This window comes from Artibeus jamaicensis, unplaced genomic scaffold (assembly GCF_021234435.1).
Source record: "Artibeus jamaicensis isolate MK-2021 breed Jamaican fruit bat unplaced genomic scaffold, CSHL_Jam_final scaffold_461, whole genome shotgun sequence".
NCBI classification, from domain to species: Eukaryota; Metazoa; Chordata; class Mammalia; order Chiroptera; family Phyllostomidae; genus Artibeus; species Artibeus jamaicensis.
The window spans coordinates 7,048,157-7,072,089 of NW_026522045.1; the positions used below are offsets into that span (position 1 = coordinate 7,048,157).

Here is a 23,933-nt window from a genome sequence, read left to right on the forward strand (position 1 = left end):
ACTGGACTTGTGTCCTACTTTGGATATTTCCAGTAACTGTGTGACCCTCTCTGGGTATCACTTTTCCTTATTTTTAAAGTGAGTGTGTTGGACTGGAAGATCTATAACATTGCTTCAGAGTTTTTTTTTTTGCTCTAAAAATTGATTTGTTTAACTGCATTACCCTGGATGGGTTGTGTGACTATAATGTTGCCAGCTTTCTTCTGGTCTCACGTTGATCATGTATTACCCTTATCCATTCAGTTAGAGTAAATAGCCTTGTAAATAGTTTTTATTCAAAATTTTCTCTTTTCTCATTTGTCTTTCCATTTTGTCTTACCTTAGTCCAGGCCTGGATCACACTATAGCTCCAGTTTGATCTAGAGCTCTAGTTTGGAAACTAAATTTCCAGTCTTTCCTCACTCTCTTGTCACCCCATACTGCTTTTTAACTCATCTTCCTTCAAGTTGCTTCTACTTAGGAATTGTTATTGGCTTACTTCCACATATCATGTAAGTTTTTGTTTCTTCTGTTAGCTTTCAAATCCATAGCAAGATTTTCTGTTTTAATCATATTGTTTTCTTTAACTTAATTCTATGTTTTCCCATCTGTTTTACTAAATTATTCTCCTTACCTGAGTGCCTTTTCCTTTCCCCCTTCTGCCATATGAGATACTACCTTGTGAAATTTAACCCAGACACTTCAGTAACATATGACATTCTCTGAGGGTTTGTGCTAATTTTTTAAGGATGCAAAACCATGGCAAGAGATATAAAAGCCAAAATACGCCTGTTTATTGAGTGTTACCTATGTTCCAGACATGTGATCTAATTGAAACCTTTCAACAATTCTTTGAGGTGGATGGCATTAATCATAACTTCCACTGAAGATTTTGAGGCTTAGAGAAGTGAACTAACCTCCACAAAATCAAACGGCTAGTAGGCAATGGAGCTGGGATTTGAACTCCATTTGGGATCTTTTTACTTCTCCCTAAAAAAGTGGGCAAAGAATCATTAGCTGTCTTCTTTACACCCTCTCCCCTGCAGCAAACACATAAACTTAATTAAAGACACAGATTTAAGTGCTTAACATAATCTGGCACCTATCATATATTTGCTGAAGATTTAGATGGAAATTTTTCTTAAATTTGGAGAGTATAGATATTTTGAGAGTTCCTTTCTCTACCTAATTTATCAAAGGAGCTTGAAGTAGAGGAAGCCTTTCATCTGATGAGTGTCTCATTTTCTTTTAGGAACCCTAGGGAGATCTTTAATAGAGTAATGTTGTGATTTAAAGTCTTTCAAAGAGAAAACAGTAAAGTGTTTTCTTTTTTGACATTAAAAGCTGAAAAAGAAATGACATTTGTGTGTGTGTTTGTTCAGTAATCATCCTTTCATGACAGTGACTAGATAACATAAGGGCTAAGGGTAAGAATTCAAGCAGTGTTGTTAATGAGATTTTAAAGGAAGTCATACAAATTGTTGGAAGTTACTTATCAATGACTGTCAAAGTGAAGATATAGTTTTGAAGAGTAGTAGCTAACTTGGACAGTTTCCTTTTAAACACCATGGTCACTGTACATCGTGATCAACCCTATTTTTCTGGTTTCATTCCTGTTTTGTATGTGATTGACTCTCCAATACCTGCTCCCTCGTAGCTCTCCTAAGCTTTAATCCTGCACCTTCATCTCGCTGCTACATCTTTCCATTTGTGACCTGTCATCTCAATCCTAACATTCATAACTTTCTATATTGTATAATTATATGTTTATGTCATTGTATTATGTTCCTGAATATAAAGTTCTTTTGTGAGGATCATGACTTACACTCCTTTGAATCTCCTGTACCCATTATAGTGCTGTGGGTACAACAGGAAGCCAAATATATGTGATTACAATAATCTTCTTAGCAAAAATACCTTTTTTCTTTTGGTAACTTCAAAAGCCCTAGTATTCATCCAGAGTCGTTATAATTGCAAAGTCTATAGGACCAAACAACAATGATGACAAGGTTCTGTTTTGTATCTTGTAAAAGCAAAAGAATTATCTTTGAAAACTGTTAGGTACTTTTTGTTTAAGAAAATGTTTTCTCTTTTTTGATGAATGACTTAAACACATTTATTTAAAATTAAGTCCATTCTGAGTTTTGAAGGTGATGGACATGTGTCTGTTACCTTGATTGTGGTGATGGTTTCAGGGTGTATGCATGTGTCCAAACTCATTGAATTGCATATATTAAATATGTTATAGTTCTTTGTGTATTGGTTATAAATCAATAAAACTTAAAAATTCATTCTCACTGGCTTTTAATAGGTAATACAAAATTATAGCACATATTTTTGTTGTTCATCTTACTTTAGACCAATTTGATTTTCTTGTATTTCTCCTTTGCCTATACATTGTCTCTTACCTTTCCCCCCCTAATTTTTCTTTTATAATACTTCTGGGCTTTAAAGGCATATTTTAAATTATTTTATTTGTCTTGAGGTTGTTAATACTAAAGACCAGAGGACCAGGACCATGATTTGTCTTTTTATTCACAGTATGTCTAGCACAGTGTCTGGCAGATCACTCAGGTCTCCTGAGATGGAGACCAATGTTCCTATTTCATTATATTGTGTGAGCCCTTACGATTTACTCTCACGTTAGAACTTTAACAGGTTTTGATTATGATTTGAAGCTTTTGGAAACTATCATTGAATAAGTGACTTCATACAAAGAATATATTGATGCTGCTGCACTGTCTCAAATGGGTCTGAATCAGAATTAATGTCTTCTGATTCTGTATTTGTCATTAGTCTTTTATTTAAACACAGCAGTTGTTAATAATATAAAGTATGTTGTGGTATTTAAAATGTATTTTTAAATGCTTTCCCTACCCTTTTCTCCTTATTTTTATAAAGTTACCAGGCAGTGACATTGCCAGTGGGAGTGATGTGCTTTCTGATGTCATACCCAGCATTCCAAGTTCACCTTGCCTGCTTCCTAAGAAGAAAAACAAGCACCGGAATTTAGATGAACTTCCTTGGAGTGCAATGACAAATGATGAGCAGGTAGAGATCTCAGCATTCTTAATTAAAAACATATATGTGGAGAATATGTGAAGCTCAATTTGCCTGTTTTAAAGTCATGGGGTAAATGTGGATTGCTTAGTAAATCCGAATTTGAGCTATAACTAATTGTTTTATAGGGATCAAATATATTAAGTGCTTTGATGTTTAAACCATTATAAATGAGACACTGAACAATCGGAAGTTTTGGCATTGATCTTGTTTATAATTTTTCATCACACAGGTGGAATATATTGAGTATCTGAGTCGTAAAGTCAGTACTGAGATGGGTCTTCGGGAGCAACTAGACATTATTAAAATAATTGATCCTTCTGCTCAAATCTCTCCTACAGACAGTGAGTTTATTATTGAACTTAACTGTCTCACCGATGAAAAACTGAAGCAGGTATGAGAATATACAGATTCAGCTAGTGAAAACAACATTGTTTTATAACATGTATACTTAAGTAATTGTACGTAAGTACATATATAATTAAGGTCAAAATCAACACTGTGAAATGTAGTATTAGAAAAACTATGGTAATATTTCAAAATATGTGGTTTGAAGAGGTTTTATGTATATCTCGCCTGGCAGGACCTTTTTGGGATTATGTGGGTCTAGAACTTGTTTTTTAATTATGTATGCTTTAAAACTTACACCATGTTAGGGATGGTTACACTAAAGTATACATTTATTCTAATTCAGCTTACAAAAGACTGATTGACAGAATGAAAATACTGATTATTGAGAGGTATACTTGACCATCTGAACTGAAGTATTTGAGTAGTCTTATGGAATAACTGAACTTGGCTAGGATAAAATGTAATTAATTTCCTTCTGCTATTCTGAAATAGACATTTCTAGTATCTTCTAAATACAGTCTTTACTGCTGAGTTTTTGCTGGTACTTAGGTTCTACTTGTTAAAAATGTTTTGCATTTATCATCATTTACAAAACATTTTTCTCATTTCAGTATTTCTCTCAACAGATGTACTATAATTTTCTATATTATAGTATGGTATATTGGAACATAACTATATTCCAGCACATTTTTCATTAGTATGGTAAATTGATGACTTGCATTTGAAGGCAGGTACAATGGACCCCTAACTAAGATTTATGAAATGCCCTAAAGTTAGTTATAATTAGCAATTTACCTAAATTGTCTTTAGTGGAGGCCTTTTTATTTATTTATTTATTTATTTATTTATTTATTTATTTATTTATTTATTTAAAAGATTCTATTTACCTTTAGAGGGGAAGGGGAGAGAGGGAGAGAAATATCAATGTATGGTTGTCTCTTGTGTGTCCCATGCTGGGAGCTGGCCTGCAACCCAGGCATGTACCCTGACTGGCAATCGAACCACGGTTGTTTGGTTCACAGGCCCGTGCTTAATCCACTGAGCTATACCAGTGCCAGGTAGTGGAGACCTTTTTAAAAGTCTCATCTATTTTATTTTATTGTTAGTCATTCTCTCTGAGTGTTGTTATCCCATATTCCTAAATTCTGGAGGCCAGTAGCCTTCCATTTACTGATTTTATTTTATGTGCTTTTAAAATGTGGCTCCATAATATGTATTCTAGAGTTTTAAACACTGTCAAGAAGTTTCTTTTTGTCCTTATTTCTTCCTATGTATATCTGTAACACTTTTGATAGTCTTTTAAGTACAACACTCTTTTTTTCTCCAATGTTTTGAGGGTAAAATGTCAACTAACAACATTAACCATTTTTTTGTCTGCATATTCCAAGGTGAGAAACTATATCAAGGAACATAGCCCTCGCCAGCGGCCTGTGAGAGAGGCCTGGAAGAGGAGCAACTTTAGTTGTGCAAGCACCAGTGGAGTGAGCGGTGCCAGCGCCAGTGCCAGCAGCAGCAGTGCCAGCATGGTCAGTTCTGCAAGCAGCAGTGGGTCCAGTGTTGGAAACTCTGCTTCAAACTCCAGTGCCAACATGAGTCGAGCACACAGTGACAGCAACTTATCTGCAAGTGCAGCAGAGCGGATTCGAGATTCAAAAGTAAAATGTCTAATCAATACAAAACTTTACCTTTCAATATTAACATTAGTACTTCCTCATATAACTTTTTTGAAGAATTAACCTTACTCTGCTATCTAGATGCTTATGGGTTTTGGCTTTAATTTTTTTGTCGTCCATTCTTTTATTTATTATACCTATGCAGATCTGTTTTATGTATAATATTTGGTTCTATCAAATAATCAGGCCAAGACATTCTATTGGTAATATTCCCCAAAATAGATTCAGGTAAAATAGATCTTTGTGCATTTCATGGACTAGCAAAACTTGAGACTTCATTACTGATTTCAGTTTTGAGGCTATACACACAGTTCATAATAAACTGGGTTAAGGTGATAAAAGTGGGCTTAAAGAAACCACAGGATTCAGAACAATTAAACCGTGTATTTTGCTTGTATTAGAGCCACAATATGAACAGCAAATTGCGTATATGGCATAGCTCTTTTATTTTATTGCGGGGAACTTCTCTGACAATGAACTTCGTGGCAATTGAACAAAGCCCTGTAGGCTGAGTACTTTGAAATGCTGCTGTGACCTGCAGCCATAGCATTCAGCTTTATCTTATTTTTGTGTCTATTTTAAGTAAGATAATTGATGGAAACAATGAATGCGTCTCAGGAATGTGATACTGACTGCAACTTACTACTGAGCAGATGTAACTATATTGCTGATGCTGTTCTCCATTAGCTCCTAAGACTGTTCTGTCTTTGGTGTGTGCTGAATGTTTTCTTTTTCTTTTTCTTTTTTTTTGATATTTTATTATTTATTTTTTTATTTATATTTTTTTTAATTTATTTTTTTAATTGATTATGCCATTACATTTGCTCTATTCCCCCCTCCCTTCCCCTCCACCCTGCATACCCCTCCCCCCACCATTTCCCCCTTTAGTTCATGAACATGTGTCTCAAATTCTTTAGATTCTGTATTTCCCCTACTATTCTTACCCTCCCCCCTATGTATTTTCTATCTACTGTCTATGCTACTTATTTTCTGTACCTTCTCCCCCCCTTCCCCTCCTCCCACTCCCCTATTGCTAACCCTCCATGAGATCTTCATTTCTATGGTTCTGCTCCTGATCTAGCTATCTTCTTAGTTTGCTTTTGTTTTAGGTGTGGTTCTTAATAACTGTGAGTTTGCTGTCCTTTCACTGTTCATCTTTTTTATCTTCTTTTTTCTTAGATAAGTCCCTTTAACATTTCATATAATAAGGGCTTGGTGATGATGAACTCCTTGAATTTGGTCTTATCTGAGAAGCACTTTATCTGTCCTTCCATTCTAAATGAAAGTTTTGCTGGGTAGAGCAATCTTGGTTGTAGATCTTTGGTTTTCATGACTTGGAATACCTCTTTCCAGCCCCTTCTTGCCTGTAAGGTCTCTTTTGAGAAATCAGCTGACAGTCTGATGGGAACTCCTTTGTAGGTGACTGTCCCCTTAGCTCTTGCTGCTTCTAGGATTCTCTCCTTCATTTTAATCTTGGCTAATGTAATTATGATGTGCCTTGGTGTGTTCCTTCTTGGGTCCAACTTCTTTGGGACTCTCTGAGCTTCCTGGATTTCCTGGAAGTCTATTTCCTTTGCCATCTTGGGGAAATTCTCCTTTATTATTTGTTCAAATAATTTTTCAACTGGTGGTTGTGCCTTTCCCCCTTCTGGTACCCCTATAATTCGGATGTTGGAACGTTTAAAGATGTCCTGGAGGTTCCTAAGCTTCTCCTCATTTTTCTGAATTCTTATTTCTTCATTCCTTTCTGTTTGATCATTTTTTTTTTCTTCCTTCTGGTCCTCTCCCTTGATTTGAGTCCCAATTTTCTTTCCATTACTATTGGTATCTTTTGTATCCCCATTCATTTCAATTAATTTAGCTTCCATATGTTTCTCTAATTTGTGACTAAAATCAACCAGTTCTGTAAGGATCCTTATAACCAGTGTTTTGAACTGTGCATCTGAAAGACTGGCTATTTCTTCATCACTTAGGTCTATCGGTTCTGGGGCTCTGAGTTGTCCTAGAGCCATTTTTGGTCTATTCGTGCTGTTAAGTGAGCAGAGCGTAGCCTTAGTTGTTTACCAGGACGGGGCGACCCAGGTCGCTGGTTTGTGACGCTGTGTGTGGGGGCGGGGTCAGAGAGGGAGCGATGGCGTTCCTCTCCGCTAGCCCAGCGCATCCAGTCACTCACACGCCTCGGGCTTGTTTATCCTATCCTAATTGTGCGAGCCTGCTGCACCGCGCGGGTTTCCCTTCTCACTGGTTTCTCCGCACGTAAATGCGCCTCTTCCCTGTGCGCTCCGGCAGCCAGCTCACTGGCGATCAGCGCCCTTGGTTGCCTGCGCGCACCGCGCACCGCCCCGGGAATTTTTTCTTGCTAACCTGCTCCGCTGCTGGCCTCGCTCCTCGTACCGGTCCAGCTGAGTATCTAGTTGTCCTTTGGACTCCGTATTGTCGATTTTCTGTGTGGCTTGGTTGTGACTGCTGTTAAAAATAGTTGTTCTTAGATTTGGTTGTGCACAGAGGCGAGGTGGATCCTCCATCTACGTCTCCATCTTGGCGGAAGTCCAGGTTAATCTGAATGTTTTCTTAATGTTGTAGTCTTAAATGTTTCTTCTTAACCCTTTTAAAAATGTAATAATGCTCTTTCTAATTTCTGTCTACTGTTTTCACAGTCGAAAAAGTTCTGTATAATATTATTGGGCATATAAAATAGACATTAATATAAGTATATGTATGGTTTTGTGATGCCTAGCAGGGGAGTTCAGTTCTTGCAGTGGTAACAGTGTGGAGCCAACTTAAGGATGATAAGGGTATCTTTATAACTCTTTGCAAACCAGTGGTGACTAAAAGATACACAGTGTTTCCTTCTCTGGCTTTTAGGGAAATAACAGAACATAGCCAGCTTTGTTGGTTGCCATGGCATTCCTCTGGATATGTGGTCATTCCTTTTTAGCATTGTGGCATCCACCAACGCGAGCAACAAATGGTCGGAAACTTTCAGGAGTTTAAGATGGAAGTTTATTGGCCAAAGCTTTACCTTCACAGGGGCAAACTCTCTAGGTGTCCGGAGACACGGTGCCCAGAAAGGGCTGCAAATGAGAGTCGTGCCTGGCGCTTACAGCCTAGGGTTTTTATTGGGGTGAGCAAGCAAGCAAATACAGAAGCAGACGTAGCCGTTAGTGATTGGCTATCTCCAGGGAACACACATGGCTATGCTTTCTGCTTGCAGCAGTGGATACTTTTCTGCAAAGACAAGGTCATGCACAGGCGGTTATCTTGTTCAGCACTCTTTGTACTTTCTGTATTTTCTATCTTCCTTGCTGAGTCTGGAGCCTGCCTCGGGTTCCTTGTTCCTCTTGGCTACTTTTATCTAATTCCAGGCCTAACAAGCATCAGTTTATCAGTGACAAGGAATAGACTGCCAACTGGGTTTCTAATAGTCTTTTAAGATGGTATTTGCCTAATATGGAAAATACGTGATTCTTTTCCAGTCAGAGTAAAAGTGCTTGTGCTTTTGGATAAAAGGCATCTTAAAAGCATAAGCATTAGAGATTTTGGAAATATTCTCTATATTCATATTAAGTATTGTTCAGTATGTGTTCATGCTGCACAGATACCAATGTACTTTAATTTGATATTTAAGTCTTTGAAATGAATGGTTATCCATAACTAGTCAAAATGATCAAGTTTTAATCTTTCCTATCAGAAGATTGGTCAAGTACCATAAAAATAGAATCTTGAAGAATTGTTTTCTAGTCTAAGCCAGTGACTCACATACTGGAACCAGCCTCACAGTGCAGAGGAATTTGAACATCTCTAAAAATTCTGAAAATACAGAATTTGTTCTATAAAATACTTAGGGTGGATACTTCAGAACTTACCCTTACTAATTTAGAAATTTTTATTTTGACAGAAGCGATCCAAGCAGCGGAAGTTGCAGCAGAAGGCCTTACGCAAGAGGCAGCTAAAAGAGCAGAGGCAGGCTCGGAAGGAGCGGCTCAGTGGTCTCTTCCTTAATGAAGAAGTGCTGTCCTTGAAAGTGACTGAGGAAGACCATGAAGCAGATGTAGATGTTTTGATGTAATAAGGGTGAAGTTACCAGCATTCTTCCTAAGCATTAAAGTATTCTATTCTTACTTGTTTATGTGCCTCTTGACCAAACTTTTGGTTAGGGCTGTGCTGATATAATAATAATTTAGGCCAGTGGTTCTCAACAGGTGGTCCCTGGGCCAGCATCTTCAGCATCACTTGAGAATTTGTTAGAAATGCATACAATAGGGCCCCACTTCAGATGTAGTGAGTCAGAAACCTCGGGGGAGGGGGTGGGGGAAGACCCAGCATTATGTTTTAACAAGTACCAAGTTAATTCAGCCTTTTTTTTTTTTTTAGTTTTCACCGAGGACATTTCATTGCAGAGAGAGAAACATTGATACATTGATACATTGATGTGAGATAGAAACATGGACTGGTTGCCTCTTGAAACACCCCAGTTGGGGATCAAACTCACAACCTAGGTGTGTGTCCTGACCGAGAATTGACTCGCAACATTGTGGTCCACAGCATGAAGCTCTAACCAACTGAGACACACCTGTTAGGACTGTGCACACTAGTTTTAAGAACCACCAATTAAATAAATGTTTTGACTGTTTAAACTTTAATGTGGTTAAATGGGCTTTTTAAAATACTAGTACTTTTACATTTAAGAAGATTCCAAGGTATTGCTGACAAGTAGTTTATTATGTTAGTATATATATGTACATGTGTAGAGATCATCATTCAGTTTCCTTAATGTTGTGATTTCTTAGTTTACTTTTTGTAAAGGGCCATAGCATAATTTTCAGTTCCTAGGGGAGATCTTTTTTTTTGAGGTTGTGAGGATGGAGTGTGGATTGCTGTTTATAGTAGTGCCTTCATTATGTTTAGTACTATCTGTTTTCATTCATTATTATTAACTCAAAGATATAAAAACAGGCCCTACTATCTCTCTTCTTAGGTTTGTTTTTGCTTTTCACTTTATGTACATTTAGAATCCTTTCTGTAAGTAATGACTACTGAGGAAATAATGTTAGTAATTGAATTTTAGACTTGATGCTATGTTGATTAATATTCAAATGTGAAAGCAATTGAACAAGACAACCCATTGTACTTTTTCACTGCTTTCTGAAGTTTCAGGCTGTGAAACTGTCTTTAAGGCAAAAGAATATCTTAAGTTCTTTTTGTAGGTCATTTTTTCAGCACATCTCTAATTTTTAAATTTTTGGTATAATAGCTTCTGGCATATGAACAGGTTAATGTTCAAAACTAACTAAAGAAAACCCTTACAGTTCTCCTAAGCTTCTGTATAAATTGGTAGAAATACATAGAGCAGTGAGATAATAGGAAAAAAAACCTTTGCTTGTTAGCTGTTAAAGCAGAACTAATTTTAAATGTGAAATCATGGAGTTTCTTTAAGTGCTCTCAAGGAGAGTTTTTATGAACATTCAAAAGTAGTGTGATTCCTTTTCTTCTACCACACATCTTTAATCATTCACATGGGCTAAAAGAAGAAGGAAACTGATACTACTGACAATCAAGCCACTTTCTAACTTTCATAATTTTCATTTTATTGTAGATAACTTGGAAGGTAATCATGATACTATAGGAGTTGTAGTTAGTATTTTTAAAACTAGAGTCAGGTTGATGGGAATGTCTACTTTTTAAAAAACTTTTTATTCATATCAAGGAATTTGTAAAGATAAAGAGTAATGACTTAAATTCATAATTTAAAATTCTTTATCCAAATATAAAGGTGTAACCTTTGCTTACAGTCATGTGTTTTGAAAATTTGATTTCATTGTGGATTTTTGAAGGTTAAAAGAATTGAAACCAAGGAGAGGATAAAAATTGTTATGTTGTAGCTTTGCTGAGGTCTGTAATATATTGAAGACCATTAAATTGATACTTAAATTTTACTAAAATAAAAGTTTATATGTGTATGTGGTTATTAGTTGGAGTAGTCCTTCTGACTTTCCCCTTACCCTCTCTTTGGTGCTCCTAACCAGGTTAGAGGCCCCAAAGAGAGCTTGGAGACAGACCGTAGAATACTCTTGAGGGAGATGGGGAAGCTCATCCTCATTGTGTTTTCCCTTTCAAGTATAGGGAGAGTAAATGTAAAGAAGAGCAAATATAGCTGAATTCTCTGTCTGCTCTTGTCAAAAGCAAAATTGTTCTCTTTACCTACTCTTCAAGGAAAACAGTACCCTTTTGGAGACCATAGAGCAGAATTTATCTGTTTAATACTTAGAAACAGTTTAGTTCACAGTGACCAGTAAAAGGAAATCCTAAACAGGATTATCATGTAATAAGACTAATTCTTCTTCTCTCCCAACAATCACATAGTCTTATTACCTTAGATTTAACTTAAGTCACTATTAAATAAGTTTACCAAAGTACCCCAAAGCCAATTTTAAAACTACATGAAGTTTTGAGAGTTCATAGTAAAGTATGGCATGATATTTTATGTAAATCTGAATGAACTGTCTTTATGGTTCTGTAAATTAGAAATAGCCCATAAAGTTGGTTTGGAAGAGATTGTAATGCTTCCTCTGATTAAAAGAATAAAAGTAAAACAATTTGGGATTGCTTATGATTGAAGAGGGAGATTACAAAGTCTTTCTCTATCCCCTTAAAAAAAAACCATTATAAAAATATAAAAAAATTCTTATCTTAGTCATGTAGATAATTCAAGTTTGAATTATTTCTTTTTTGGAATAAGTAGTAACTTATTCAATCTGGTATATCTTTGAGTTCAATTTAAAACAAACACAACTCAGTTTTTTTTTCTTTCTAAATATAAGCCCTAACTAACCAATTAGTAAAAATGTGAGATTTATTTGCTCCGTTGTCAATTCTCCTGCTTTAAATAATATTAATGGAGAGCATGATAAAGTCCTCTCAGATTTATCCAGAGACATTTTATTAGAGCTCTTGTGTTTATGTCAATTATATCTCAATAAAACTGAAAAAAAGAGATGTGAAAGTCTGTGAGTCCCCATCTCAGCTTTTTAAAGTATGAGCCTTGAGTTAAACAAAATGGCATGTTTTTTCCTACAGTTTTGCAATGGAATCAAAGTAAGGACAGTGTAATCAGTATAATGCATAGTGAGTGGAGTATAAAGGGCTAGTTCATTATGTCCCAACAAGACCTTAGAGCAAAATAACACCTTTTTTCTTTGAGACTTGTCTCGTTTTTGTTAGGCTGTGGTGGTTTTGTCCATTTCTTCAGTCCTTTGAGATAACTGAATATTGCTGAATTAATCCCAGAAACTGACTTGTAACTTAATAACTTCATGGATTTGGTGGACATCTAATTTTTACAGAGTTTTTAAAAGTGCTAAAGCCCCTCATAAATGAAAAATTTCAAGAAATAACACTATAAAGGAATACAGATTCTAATGAACTTTAAAAATTGAAATTTATCAGATGTGTTCATATTTATGCTAAAAATGTTATTACATGACAAATATAGAAGTCTGGTTTCCAGATTCTGTAGCAGAGATTTTTGTTTGTGGCTTAGTCCATATAGCCTCATGTGCCTTAATGGTGAACTCTGTACTTCTTGTCAGTGTCAGGCTTTTCCAAAGTAAAAAATAATCTAAATGTTGCAATTTGTTTTATAGAATGTTCATGCTATTGGATATCAGTAAGGAAAGCCATTAAATTGAACCAATCAATGTTAATAGTAAGTATAAGAAACCAAAACCTTCAGATTTTAAATTTCATTTGCCTAACTTTATTTTGGCCCATCTTGGTCATTGAAGAACACTGAAAGTTATCTAAAGTATATCTTAATGTATTCTTTTATTTTTTCTCATGAAAAACATCACATATCAGCATTGTGTTTAAAACCAGACAAACTCTCAGTTTGTCTGGAAGGATAATTATCTGGAAGGATAATTTTTAAGGCAAAAGTACTTCAAGAACAGATTATATAGCAAGTTGATTCTCTTGTTAACTTTAGGGATTCTTTGTATTTATTTGTATAATAAATAGCTGGAACACTCCTCTCCCCTTCAACAAATTACCTTTTAGCACTCCTATCTTCAAGCAAAATTTTTGCTTGGAATCGGGAGGGAGTTACTTAAAGTCAGTGTACAGTTAGCAAGGGTTGATGAGAAAATTCCCAGTGGCATTCAAATAATGGTATTGATGGTGAGCACACTGACATTCAACATGTCTAAACTTAGAGGTAAATTTAATTCTTTTTTCCTAATGTATTTTTATTTTTTAGTATATTTTGTTGGTTATGCTTCTATAGTTGTCCCAATTTTTATTCCCTTTATCCCCCTCTTTGCACCCCATCACGCTCCAGCATTCCCCTCCACTTAGTTCATGTACATGAGTTGTACATATAAATTCTTTGGCTTCTCCATTTCCTATACTATTCTTAACCTCTCCCTGTCCATTTTGTACCTACCATTTATGCTTCTTATTCCCTGTACCTTTTTCCCCATTCTCCCCCACCCCCCTCCCCACTGATAACCCTCCATGTGATCTCCATTTCTGTGATTCTGTTCCAGTTCTATTGTTGGCTTACTTTTGTTTTTGTTTTTTAGGTTCAGTTGTTAATAGTTGTGAGTTTGTTGTCCTTTTACTGTTCATAGTTTTTGACCTTCTATTTCATAGATAAGTCCCTTTAACATTTCATATAATATGGGCTTTGTGACGATGAAGTCCTTTATACTGTATCCAGTAAAACTATCATTTAGAATGGAAGGGCAGATAAAGTGCTCCCCAGATAAGGTAAAGTTAAATTTAATTCTTAAAAGGAGTATTAGTTAGAGAATAAGTGTTTGTATAACATGTACTGTGATATCTTTGGGTTTGTTTTAAGTCTTACAAAGTAAGATAAATTTTGTCTTTACAATGAAATTTTGCTAAGTGGGTAAGAAGCATCTGAGACAGATTTAGATCTAAGCTTCTCTGTCACCATAGTAGCTGGAACATAGATCCTTAGCACGCTTAATTCTTATTTCTTTGGAAAACAACTTACTTATCCCAAAATGCTTAGAAGGAGCTCAAATTCCTCTAATTAGCTTGCTATTAAGAGTAAGGAAGTTGCATGGTATAGCTGGAAATCTGAGTTGACTCACTAAAATTTTATTTTCATATTTTTTCTAATATTAAAATTATTTTCAGCCTTCCTCACAATTATATTTTAAATTAAGGTTATTAATGTTTTAACCTAGTTTACATTATGGTAAATTAATTTTTAATTTGACATTCATATTTAACTCAGAAAAATGGTTTGTTCTCATATTTCAATATGTAGTATTTTTTCTTTATTGTTAGGTTTCTGTGTTACATCTTTGGTCAATGGAGTCTATAGAAATATGTGCTCTTTTCAGTGGTAAGGGATGGGAGTAGAAAAGAAGAGAATTGCTGTAATTATACATATGCATTTTGATTGTATAAAGGTAGCTGTAGACTTAATGTGTATAAATGATAAGTTAACATTTACATATTTTGAATTGTTCTAAGGAACAGTAGGCTGAAGCCATGGCTTGTTTTGTGGAGCTGCTTGCTCTTTAATGGTAGCTGACCAATTGGGTTTAAGTTGAAACTTGGAGTAGGTTATCTAGCTCTTCCAGCTCATGCTTATAGGAATAGAGCAGACCTTGTCTGTTCCCTGTAGTGGATCAATTTAATTTCCTTTTTAAGTACTCTAATTTAGATACAGGTATTATCCATTTTAAATCTTTGTTTTGGGAATTTAATAAGACTTGTCAAGAATTATTAAAAATAAATGTAAGTATATGTAAAATTTTCACAGAAGGTTTAAAATTTTCCATTTTTTGGTTCAAAGGTTAGTTCTATAGCATCAAATATTGTAACCAAAGCAAGCAAGAAATCTACTTGTTTGGAGACTCTTAAATGCTGTAATATATCAGATTGTTAATCAGAAGTCCCCCCCGTATTTGTGCTAAATGTATTATTATATTAATGCACTTTTGTATATATAACTGTCTTCTCTACATTCTGTAATTACTTAGTGTACAAAAAAAGCTGTTTTTCCTGAAGCTGTGAGGGAAAAAGAATAGCTGCAACACACGTCATTTCAATTTTGAGTTCCTTCTTGTACTTGAAAGTAGTAGTTCAGTAATTAAATCTAAATGAGTATGTATGGTTGTAATTAAAACTGGCAGTGTGGCAGAACTGTCTTTTGAAACTGAATAACAGAATGAAAAGAGTTGTTTTGGTTATTAAGAACTCTTGTAATGTGTTAACTCTTTTTTTCTGGGGTGGGGGGAATGTACCATGAGGTTTTTACAAACCCCATTGCTGTTTAATCCACTCCTTTTCATGTTTCATCCAGAAAATTTCTCAAGAGAGAATTGCTCTCTTTTCTTTTGCTCACAGTTTGGTTAAGGCTTCATAGACTTTTGTTCTGTGAAAGCCCCAATTTTCCAAATTTCATTGGCAAGTCATTTTTTTCTGGAGAGATCAAATTTCTAGAGAGATTAGCATTCACAGTAAGTGAAAATTAGGTCCAACTTTTGCTTAAAAATCAGATCTACTTTTCATATATTGATCTAGAATCTTTTAAAATTATAATTATATAAAAGAAGTATCTGTGAGCAGTTTTACGTATACAGAAGCAATTCAGCTTTTCAGCAGCAACTTTATCTCTTGCCACTAGAGGGAGGTGTGGTTCTCTCCTTCAGAAAATGTCTTAGCTGCTCTTCCGTTTTCAATTTTAGAGGTTGAAATCAGCCTCATTCTCAGAATTCCTTTTGTGATAGTAAATACGTTCATTTAGCAATCTAAGGTGAGTTAATTAAGCTTGTGTAATAAATCCCAGTCTTATTAATGTTTTTCATAATCTTCAATTTTTAATAAATGTTAGATATTAAGTGAAGAGTGTGTGTGTGTGTGTGTGTGTGTGTGTGTGTGTGTGTGTGTTGGGTATTTTAGAGCTGTGCTATCCATTATGGTAATCACTAGGCACTTGTTGCTGTTTAAATTAATTAAAATTTAAAATTTAGTTCTTTGGTCCCTTTAGCAACACTTCAAGTGCCAAATAGCCACATATTGCAAGAAGTTACTTAATATATTGGAAACCTCAGAGTACAGAACATTTCCATCATCGAAGAAAGTTCTGTTGGACAGTGCTGATTCTAGAGATTTGATGGCTTACATAGTGACTGTTGCCATTTTACCAATGAAAAGTAATCAGTGGCTCAAAACTGCTGCCCATAATTAACCGTCATAGGTAACTGATGAGAGAGGGACAGCAAGCTATATCAAAGAAGTGTCAATTTAGTGATCATCTCTCAGAGTGCTTCTTTATTCTTGTGATGTGAGAACCTTAATAGAATCACTGTTACTTGGGTCTGACAGTATCCTGCCCTGTCATTATCAGTGTGGATCTTATGGTAAGTGGGATGTTTATATTACATTAGTCATGTTTTTTAGTAATAGGTTGATAATACTAGAGTGAGGTAAATTTCCTCTTTGTAATAGTGAAATAACATTTTGAACATTCCAGTTTATTCATTTGATAATCAGAATCCTATTGTATGCTTATTTTTCTCTTAAAAATAGCGAGAAATACTTCCTGCTTCGTCATAAAAATTTTTCCAAGTAGGACAGTAAAATGAATCCCCACATACCCACATCCACTTTAGCTCTTCTCTCATGGCCAATCGGATTTCTTTTACCCTGTCACCCATTGACCTTATCTAAAATCCTGATGATACTAAAGTGAAATCCAGGTGACATATATAATTTTTAAAAATTTCAGTATCAGATTTCTAAAAATAAGGACACTTTTGTCTTATACTTACCTATGAAATCATCATCATACCTCCATAAATGATTCCTTATGTTAAATATGTATTGTACTTACTTGGCTTGGAATCAAAACCTAATCATTACACTTATTAATTTGCACAGTCACTCTGCATTTGTTAGCAATAAATTATTGCTTGATAAGACCTGATGGTGTGTCTTGAGCACATTTTCACTGAAAGTGAGATATCTATTGCTTTTTAAAATAAATTCCAGTAATTTTCTTTACTATGTTGTTATTAAAGTCATGGTCTAATTTCAGTAACAGGCAGGAATGAGGGAAGTAACTGTTCAAGATAAGTTGAATGAAGTATTTGCTGCCTTACCTACCTCTGAGTCCAATTTTTTATTATTTTTTAGCCAAAATTGGCCCACATGGTAAAGATTTGAATACCTAGTATTTATAAGGAGTTTTTCAAAGGTATATGGACAGATATAAATAAAAGTATTCTTTTGTTTTTTAGAAATTAAGTTTAGGAAATCTGTTTTAACAGATATGACTGAGACTATTGCTTTTGATTTTATATTTTAAGTTATTGAAGCTTATACTTTTCAAATAAATTATAGAGTTTGAGAGCTTGGGAGGTTGTTTAGCTTGGTGGATGTCAAACTTGAGTGTGACTCAGAATCTCCTAAGGACTTGTTAAAACACAGATAGCCAGGTCTCACTTCCAGAATTGGTCTGGGGTGAGGCCTGAGAATTTGAATATTTAACAAGCTTCTAGATGATGTTGATGCTGCTGGTCCAGTGAACACACAGAGAACCGCTGGTGTATCCTCTTTGTTCCCTGCCTGCATTTTACACGTGAGGAAATTTATAGTAACAGGAAAGTGACTTCTTTGCCCTAAACTGGTGAGTGACATAGCCAAATCAGAATCCAGATTTTAAGGTTCCTTAATCACAATCACACTGTAAGTCCAGTGCTTTTCCTATTGTGTGTTTGTTTCCTTCAGATCACTTGCCTTCAAGTGATTCCTCTGAGTCTTCTCTGAACATTTGGGTTTTCTTGGTAGTGGTAAATTATCTGCTTAGATGAGAAGTTTCTAAATTGTAGTCTTGGGATTAAAATTATTGGCAAAAACTTTTTGCCTGCTGATGTGTTTTTCTGGGGAGGGCTCTATCTCTTTTTATCAAGTTCTCAAATGAGTTTTCTTCCTCCTAATGGCTACAAGGACTCTCCTTTTAAGGGCAATTGTGCTTTTTGGAAATAACGAACGACCATTTGGAGACTAGTGGTTAATGTGGGTGAAAAAGCTAGAAATCACTACATTTGGTCAGTGAGGTGTGATTTTACATGTGGTTAGACTGTTTTTCCTTTGCAGCCTAAAAACTGGCTGTGATATATATATTAAAGGAAAGAATTCCAGAAATATTTTGGGCAGTGACAGCATCACTGGACTAGGTGTATCATGATAACATGGAATGAAGATGTTATTAATTTGGATGTATTGGCTTACTGATTAAAAAGTCTTCATTATTTTATAATCATGACATGCATTCTAGAGAAAAATCTTCCACTAATGTTTGAGGAATATTGGGTTAGATTTCATGAAATTGTTTGTGAAACCTGAGATAACAGAACTAGATGGTAATCTAAAAACTTGAAAGATGCAAAGACTTTTTGATTTAATGGTCATTAAGCCAGTCTTTATTTTTGCAAATGAGAAGTTTGAGGCTAAGAGAGATGAAGTACTTCATACAGGCCCTATGACTGAATGATGACAGATTCAGGACTAGAATCCAAGTCTCTGGAGCTATAAACTAGAGCTCTTTTCTCTGTATCACACTGCTTTATCTCATGCTGCTGCTTTTCATGGTGGTTTGGGAGAAACCACCTTAAGAGTTTGGTATAAAGCAGTGGTTACAGTGTGGATCCCACACCAGCAAAATTAACATCACCTGAGAGCTTATAATAAATGCAAATTCTCAGGCTCCATTGCAGACCTATCGAATCAGAAATTCTGGGGGTGGGACCCAGCAACCTGTCTTTTAACAACCCCTCCCAAAAAATTCTGATATACAATCAAGTTTCAGAGCCACTAGTATAGAATAAGGAATCTCTACTCTGGCTGAACATGAGAATCATCTGGGGACCTCTTAGAAAATAACGGTGCCTAAGCACCATCACCCTCAGTAACTGAGAAGTTAAAATTAGATCTTAGAGATGAGGCCTGGGCATAAATTGTTTTATAATAAATACTTTAGAATAATTTTAGATTTGTAGAAAAGTTGTAAAGATAATACAGAAAGTTCATGTATACCCATTACCCCAATACCCTAACATTATCATCTTATATAACTGTGGTACATTTGTCAAAACTAAGACATTAACATTGGCACATTACTATTAACTATAGACTTTGTTCAGATTTCACTTGTTCTTTTACTAATGCTTTTTTTCCTATTCCAGAATCTAATCCAGGATCCCACATTGCATTTTATCATCATGTCTCCTTAGCCTCCTCTTGTCTGTGACAGTTTCTGTCTTTCCTTGTTCATGATCTTGATAAATATTAGAAGAATTGACCAGGTATTTTGTGAAATGTTGTCCCTCAGTTCAGGTTTGTCTGATGTTTTCTTCATGATTGACTGGGGTATTGAGATGTGATGAGGATTACCATAGAATGGTGAGGTGCCATTCTTATCACATCATCCTGACAGGTACATACTGTCAACATGACTTAATACTAGTTATGCTAACTTTAAGTACCTGGCTAAGGTAGCATGTGTCAGGCTCTTCATTGCAAAACTACTATTTTTCCCTTTCCATACTCTTTGGAAACAAGTCATTCAGTCCAGCCCGCACTCAAGCAGGAGAGGGGAAGTAGGCTCCACCTCTTAGAAAGTGAAGTATCTACACATATTATTGAGAATTCTCTGTGGAAGATTTGCTTTCGCTTTATGCATTTATTTGATCATTTATATTAGTATGCATTCATAGGTATTTATGTTTTGGGTTATAACCTAACACTGTGTTCTTTATTATATTCAAATATTTTCAGCTTTGGACATGGGAACTTATAAAGTTTGGCCAGTCTCCCTTAAACCTATTCTTATTTTGTATTTTGAGCATTGTATTTTCTGGTACCACATGATACTCCAGCACTAGAATCAGCATTTCTACAAGGAGCTGGGTACCTCTTTTTACAAGCTGCTCAGATGATTTTTATGCAGGATAAGTGTGGGGACTACTGATACTGAGAGTGAACCATATACTTCTGTAAGTCTCCTAACGCCATGATCAGAAATATAATAAAGATTATATATTTAAAAAATGTAGTCACCTTTGATTCAGTCCTCCTCCTTTTATTTTCATGTTCAGCCTTTTCACTAAAGCTGTTTTCACCTTGGAATCCAGAGCAGTGCTTTAAAAGCTTTAATTTACATAGGATCTTGTTAAAATGCAGATTCTGATTCAGTAGGTCTAGGGTCAGAGTGTAAGATTCTGTAGTTTTAGCAGATATTCAGTTGGTATGAATGCTGTCAATGCATGAACCACATTTTGAATACTGAGGGTCAGAACAAAATTCAGACAATTTAGGACACAAGAGCCCCCATGGTCTGGTAGGCCCCAATCTACTTTCCAGGGTGATCTTCCATGACTTTTTTCATTTACACTCAAAACAACCAGCTTACTCTATATTTGTAGTATCTGCCTTCTGATGTGGCCCTCAAGGATGATGGCGATGCAAGTCTTTGTTTAATCCACTTCCTTTTGGTGTGGGCTGGACATAGTGACTTACTTCTAACTCTTAGAATATAGCAAAAGTGAAGGAATGTCACTTTTGTAATTGTAAAAGATTGACCTTTGTCTTGTGCTCTCTCATCTTGGTGGCTCACTGTGATGAATTAAGTTGTATGTTGTGACACCATGCTCTGTGGAGTGGCCCAAATGGCAAGGAACTGAGGGACAACAGCCAGTGGTATAACAGCTCATGAGGAACTGAAGCCTAACAACTGTGAGTGAGCTGTGAAGTGGATCCTTCACAATGGAGCTTTGAGGTGACTGCAATCTGGTGAGAGATCCTGAGCTCAAGCACCCATCTAAGACTTGTATATCTTTCTGACTCACAGAAACTGAGATAATCAATGTGTATTTTTTTCTTTTTTAAAGTATTTTTATTGATTATGCTATTACAGCTTTTCCAATTTCTTCCCCTTTATCCCTTCTCTGCCCTGCCCCTCAACCCTCCAGCATCCCCCCCCCTAAGTTCATGTCCATGTGTTGTACATATAAGTTCTCTGAGTCCTCTGTTTCCTATACTGTGGTGGACTCCGGCCAACAGAGTCCGCCTGTTGTGGCTGACGGTGAGAGTGAATGCACAGGTGACAACAACCCTGTGGAGAAAAAGGGAACGGCACAGCTGCTCTCTCAAGGGGAGAGTGCCTATGAATGCCTCGGTCACTCTCAAGGGGAGAGCGTGTCGACCCTTACCTAGACAGGCTTTTATTGTTTTCCTCAGGTCTTACATCAGAGAAAGATTTATTACTTATTACATAGAATATTATTGTCTACAGGTACAATCAATGAAATGAAAGTAACATGTGGAGGGAAATGGCAATGAGCTGATTAGCTCTGTCTTTGGGAAAATTGACACAAGCTTTGGATATTACCTTGAAGATAGACACTACACATTTGTTGTTTTAGACCAGAGTGATGAAGTTTTAGCAAGAGCAAGCTGTCCCTCCATGTGATGTCCTTTTCTCAGATTCTGTTACTCGTCAGTTGTTTGCTTAGTTTTTTTATTGTTTTTCTTCTTTTTTAGGTTAATTTGTTGATAGTTGTGAATTTGTTGTCATTTTACTGTTCATATTTTTATCTTTTTCTTAGATAACTCCCTTTAACCTTTCATATAATAATGGCTTGGTGATGATGAATTTCTTTAACTTGACCTTACCTGGGAAACACTTTCTCTACCTTCCATTCTAAATGATAGCTTTGCTGCATAGAATAATCTCGGGTGTAGGTCCTTGCCTTTCATGACTTGGAATACTTCTTTCCAGCCTCTTCTTGCCTGCAGGGTTTGTTTTGGGAAATCAGCTGATAGCCTTATGGGCACTCCTTTGTAGGTAACACTCTCCTCTTGCTTCTTTTAGGATTTTCTCTTTGTCTTTAATCTTGGGTAATTTAATGATGATGTGCCTCAGTGTGTTCCTCTTTGGGTCCAACTTCTTTGGGACTCTCTGGGCTCCTGGATTTCCTGGAAGTCTATTTCCTTTGCCAGATTGGGGAAGTTTTCCTTCCCCAATTATTTGTTCAAATAAGTTTTCAATTTCTTTCTGTTGTTTTTCTCCTTCTGACACCCCTATAATTTGGATATTGGAATGTTTCAGGTTGTCCCAGAGGTATGTAAGTCTCTCTTCACTTTTTTGAATTCTTGTTTCTTCATTCTATTCTGGTGGACTGTTTATTTCTTCCTTTTGTTCCAAATCCTTGCTTTGAGTCCTGGTTCCTTCCTGTCATTGTTGGTTCCCTGAATATTTTGCTTTATTTCATTCTGGGTATCTTTCACTTGTTTTTTCATTTTTTGATCAAGCTCAATCAGTTCTGTGAGCATTTTGATTACCAGGGCTTTAAATTCTCCTGATAGGTTGGCTTATCTCCTCATTGCTTAGTTTTCTTTCTGAAGTTTTATCCTGTTCTTTCATTTGGGCCATATTTCTTTGTCTTGGTGCTCCTGATAAGTTGTAAGGGTGCAAGGCAACCCTCTTTGCTGCGCTGCTGTGCTGCCTGTGGGGGAGGGGTCAGAGAGGGAACAGTGCAGCTCCCCTGCTCTAATGCACTTTCCAGTGGACTCTTGTGCAAGACTGGGAGTTCCCCTCACTGTGGCAACCCCTGCCATAGTCCACAGTCAGTTCTGAGGCTCAGTTTCAAATTCAGCCAGCCCTGCCCACAGGTCCACCACCTCATCTGTTTTTCTGAGCTGACCCACACAATCCACAACCTTACCGGTATGGCTGTTCTGATTGACTTTTTCTTTAATTCCTTCGTTGTTGGAGTTCCATGCAGTTTGATTTTTTGGCACTTCTGGTTGTTTATTGATTTTAGATCGATTGTTATCCTCCTTTTGGTTATGTGAGGAAGTTAAGGGTTTCTACCTACGCCTCCATTTTGGCCAGAACTCCCTGTGTATTGTTTTAAGCTGGTAAATCCTGGGGTAAATTGTGCAGCAAAAGATAAATAATATATAATTTACTAAACATATTATGAAACGACTTCCAGTTACATCCTTCTTATCAAGGAAAAGAACACTCGATGCTGCTTCCTCAGTCAGTTAGCAGTATTTGTTGGATGCCTACTACCTGTGAGGCACTGTTAAGACCTAGGGGATAAGTACTAAATAAGAAGTCACAGTCTCTTCCATCACACAGCTTACATCCTTTGGCATTGGTTTTCAGGGTTTCACAAAAGAAGGGAACTAAGATGCATTTCATTAAAGAAGAGCTATACTTAATGCTAAGAAAGTAAGAAGAAAATAACATAAAGAAGCTATTATAAGCCCTGAGTGGTATGGTTCAGTGGATTGAGTGCCAGTCTGCAAAGCAAAAAGGTCACTGGTTCAATTCCCCAGCAGAGCAAAACTCTGGTAGGGTTGAGGACAAGGTCCCCAGTTGGGGTTGTCTGAGAGGCAGCCAGTCAGTGATTCTCTCACACATCGATGTATCTCTTTCTCCTTCCCTTCCCTTCTCTCTAAGTAAATTTTTTCTTTAAAAAAGAAGCTACATGAAAAGTTTTTCCACATTGGCATTTTTATCATTTTGCTACAGAGTAGTAGAAACTTCATTACAGACTGGCATAGGCCACGTTTAGGCATTTTAAAAGTCCTAATTCTAGTGCATTTTAAGGCAACCCCTATTCCTCTTTATTCAGGTGTATTTTCCTAAGCAGTACTAAAATATTCATTGTACCTTTACTTAGTGTGTATGCCATTATGCCTTACAATTAGGGAGGTTTATTTGTTTTTTCCACTAGACCTCATTTTCATTTTTATATCCCCATGGTTTCTTGCACATGTGCAAAGAACTGGCTGATTTAATAATAATAGCTTTGTTAA

General features: G+C 36.1%; 1 protein-coding gene across 6 annotated transcripts in view; it reads left to right on the forward strand.

Annotated features, from left to right (window-relative positions):
- The window catches only part of FAM199X (family with sequence similarity 199, X-linked), a 56,861-nt gene extending 39,559 nt beyond the window's left edge, over nucleotides 1-17,302 (forward strand). For 2 of the 6 annotated variants that reach the window (XM_053657519.1, XM_053657517.1), the window contains 5 exons: nucleotides 2,881-3,030; nucleotides 3,272-3,433; nucleotides 4,779-5,045; nucleotides 8,962-9,128; nucleotides 9,438-17,302. In XM_053657519.1, the coding sequence (XP_053513494.1) occupies nucleotides 2,881-3,030; nucleotides 3,272-3,433; nucleotides 4,779-5,045; nucleotides 8,962-9,128; nucleotides 9,438-9,486 (795 nt within the window). In that variant the 3' untranslated portion in view covers nucleotides 9,487-17,302. Of the gene's footprint in view, nucleotides 1-2,880; nucleotides 3,031-3,271; nucleotides 3,434-4,778; nucleotides 5,046-8,961 lie in introns of all 6 variants that reach the window. The other 4 variants (XM_037141030.2, XM_037141031.2, XM_053657518.1 and 1 more) reach the window with 4 other exon arrangements.
- Nucleotides 17,303-23,933: the final 6,631 nt, after the last annotated feature.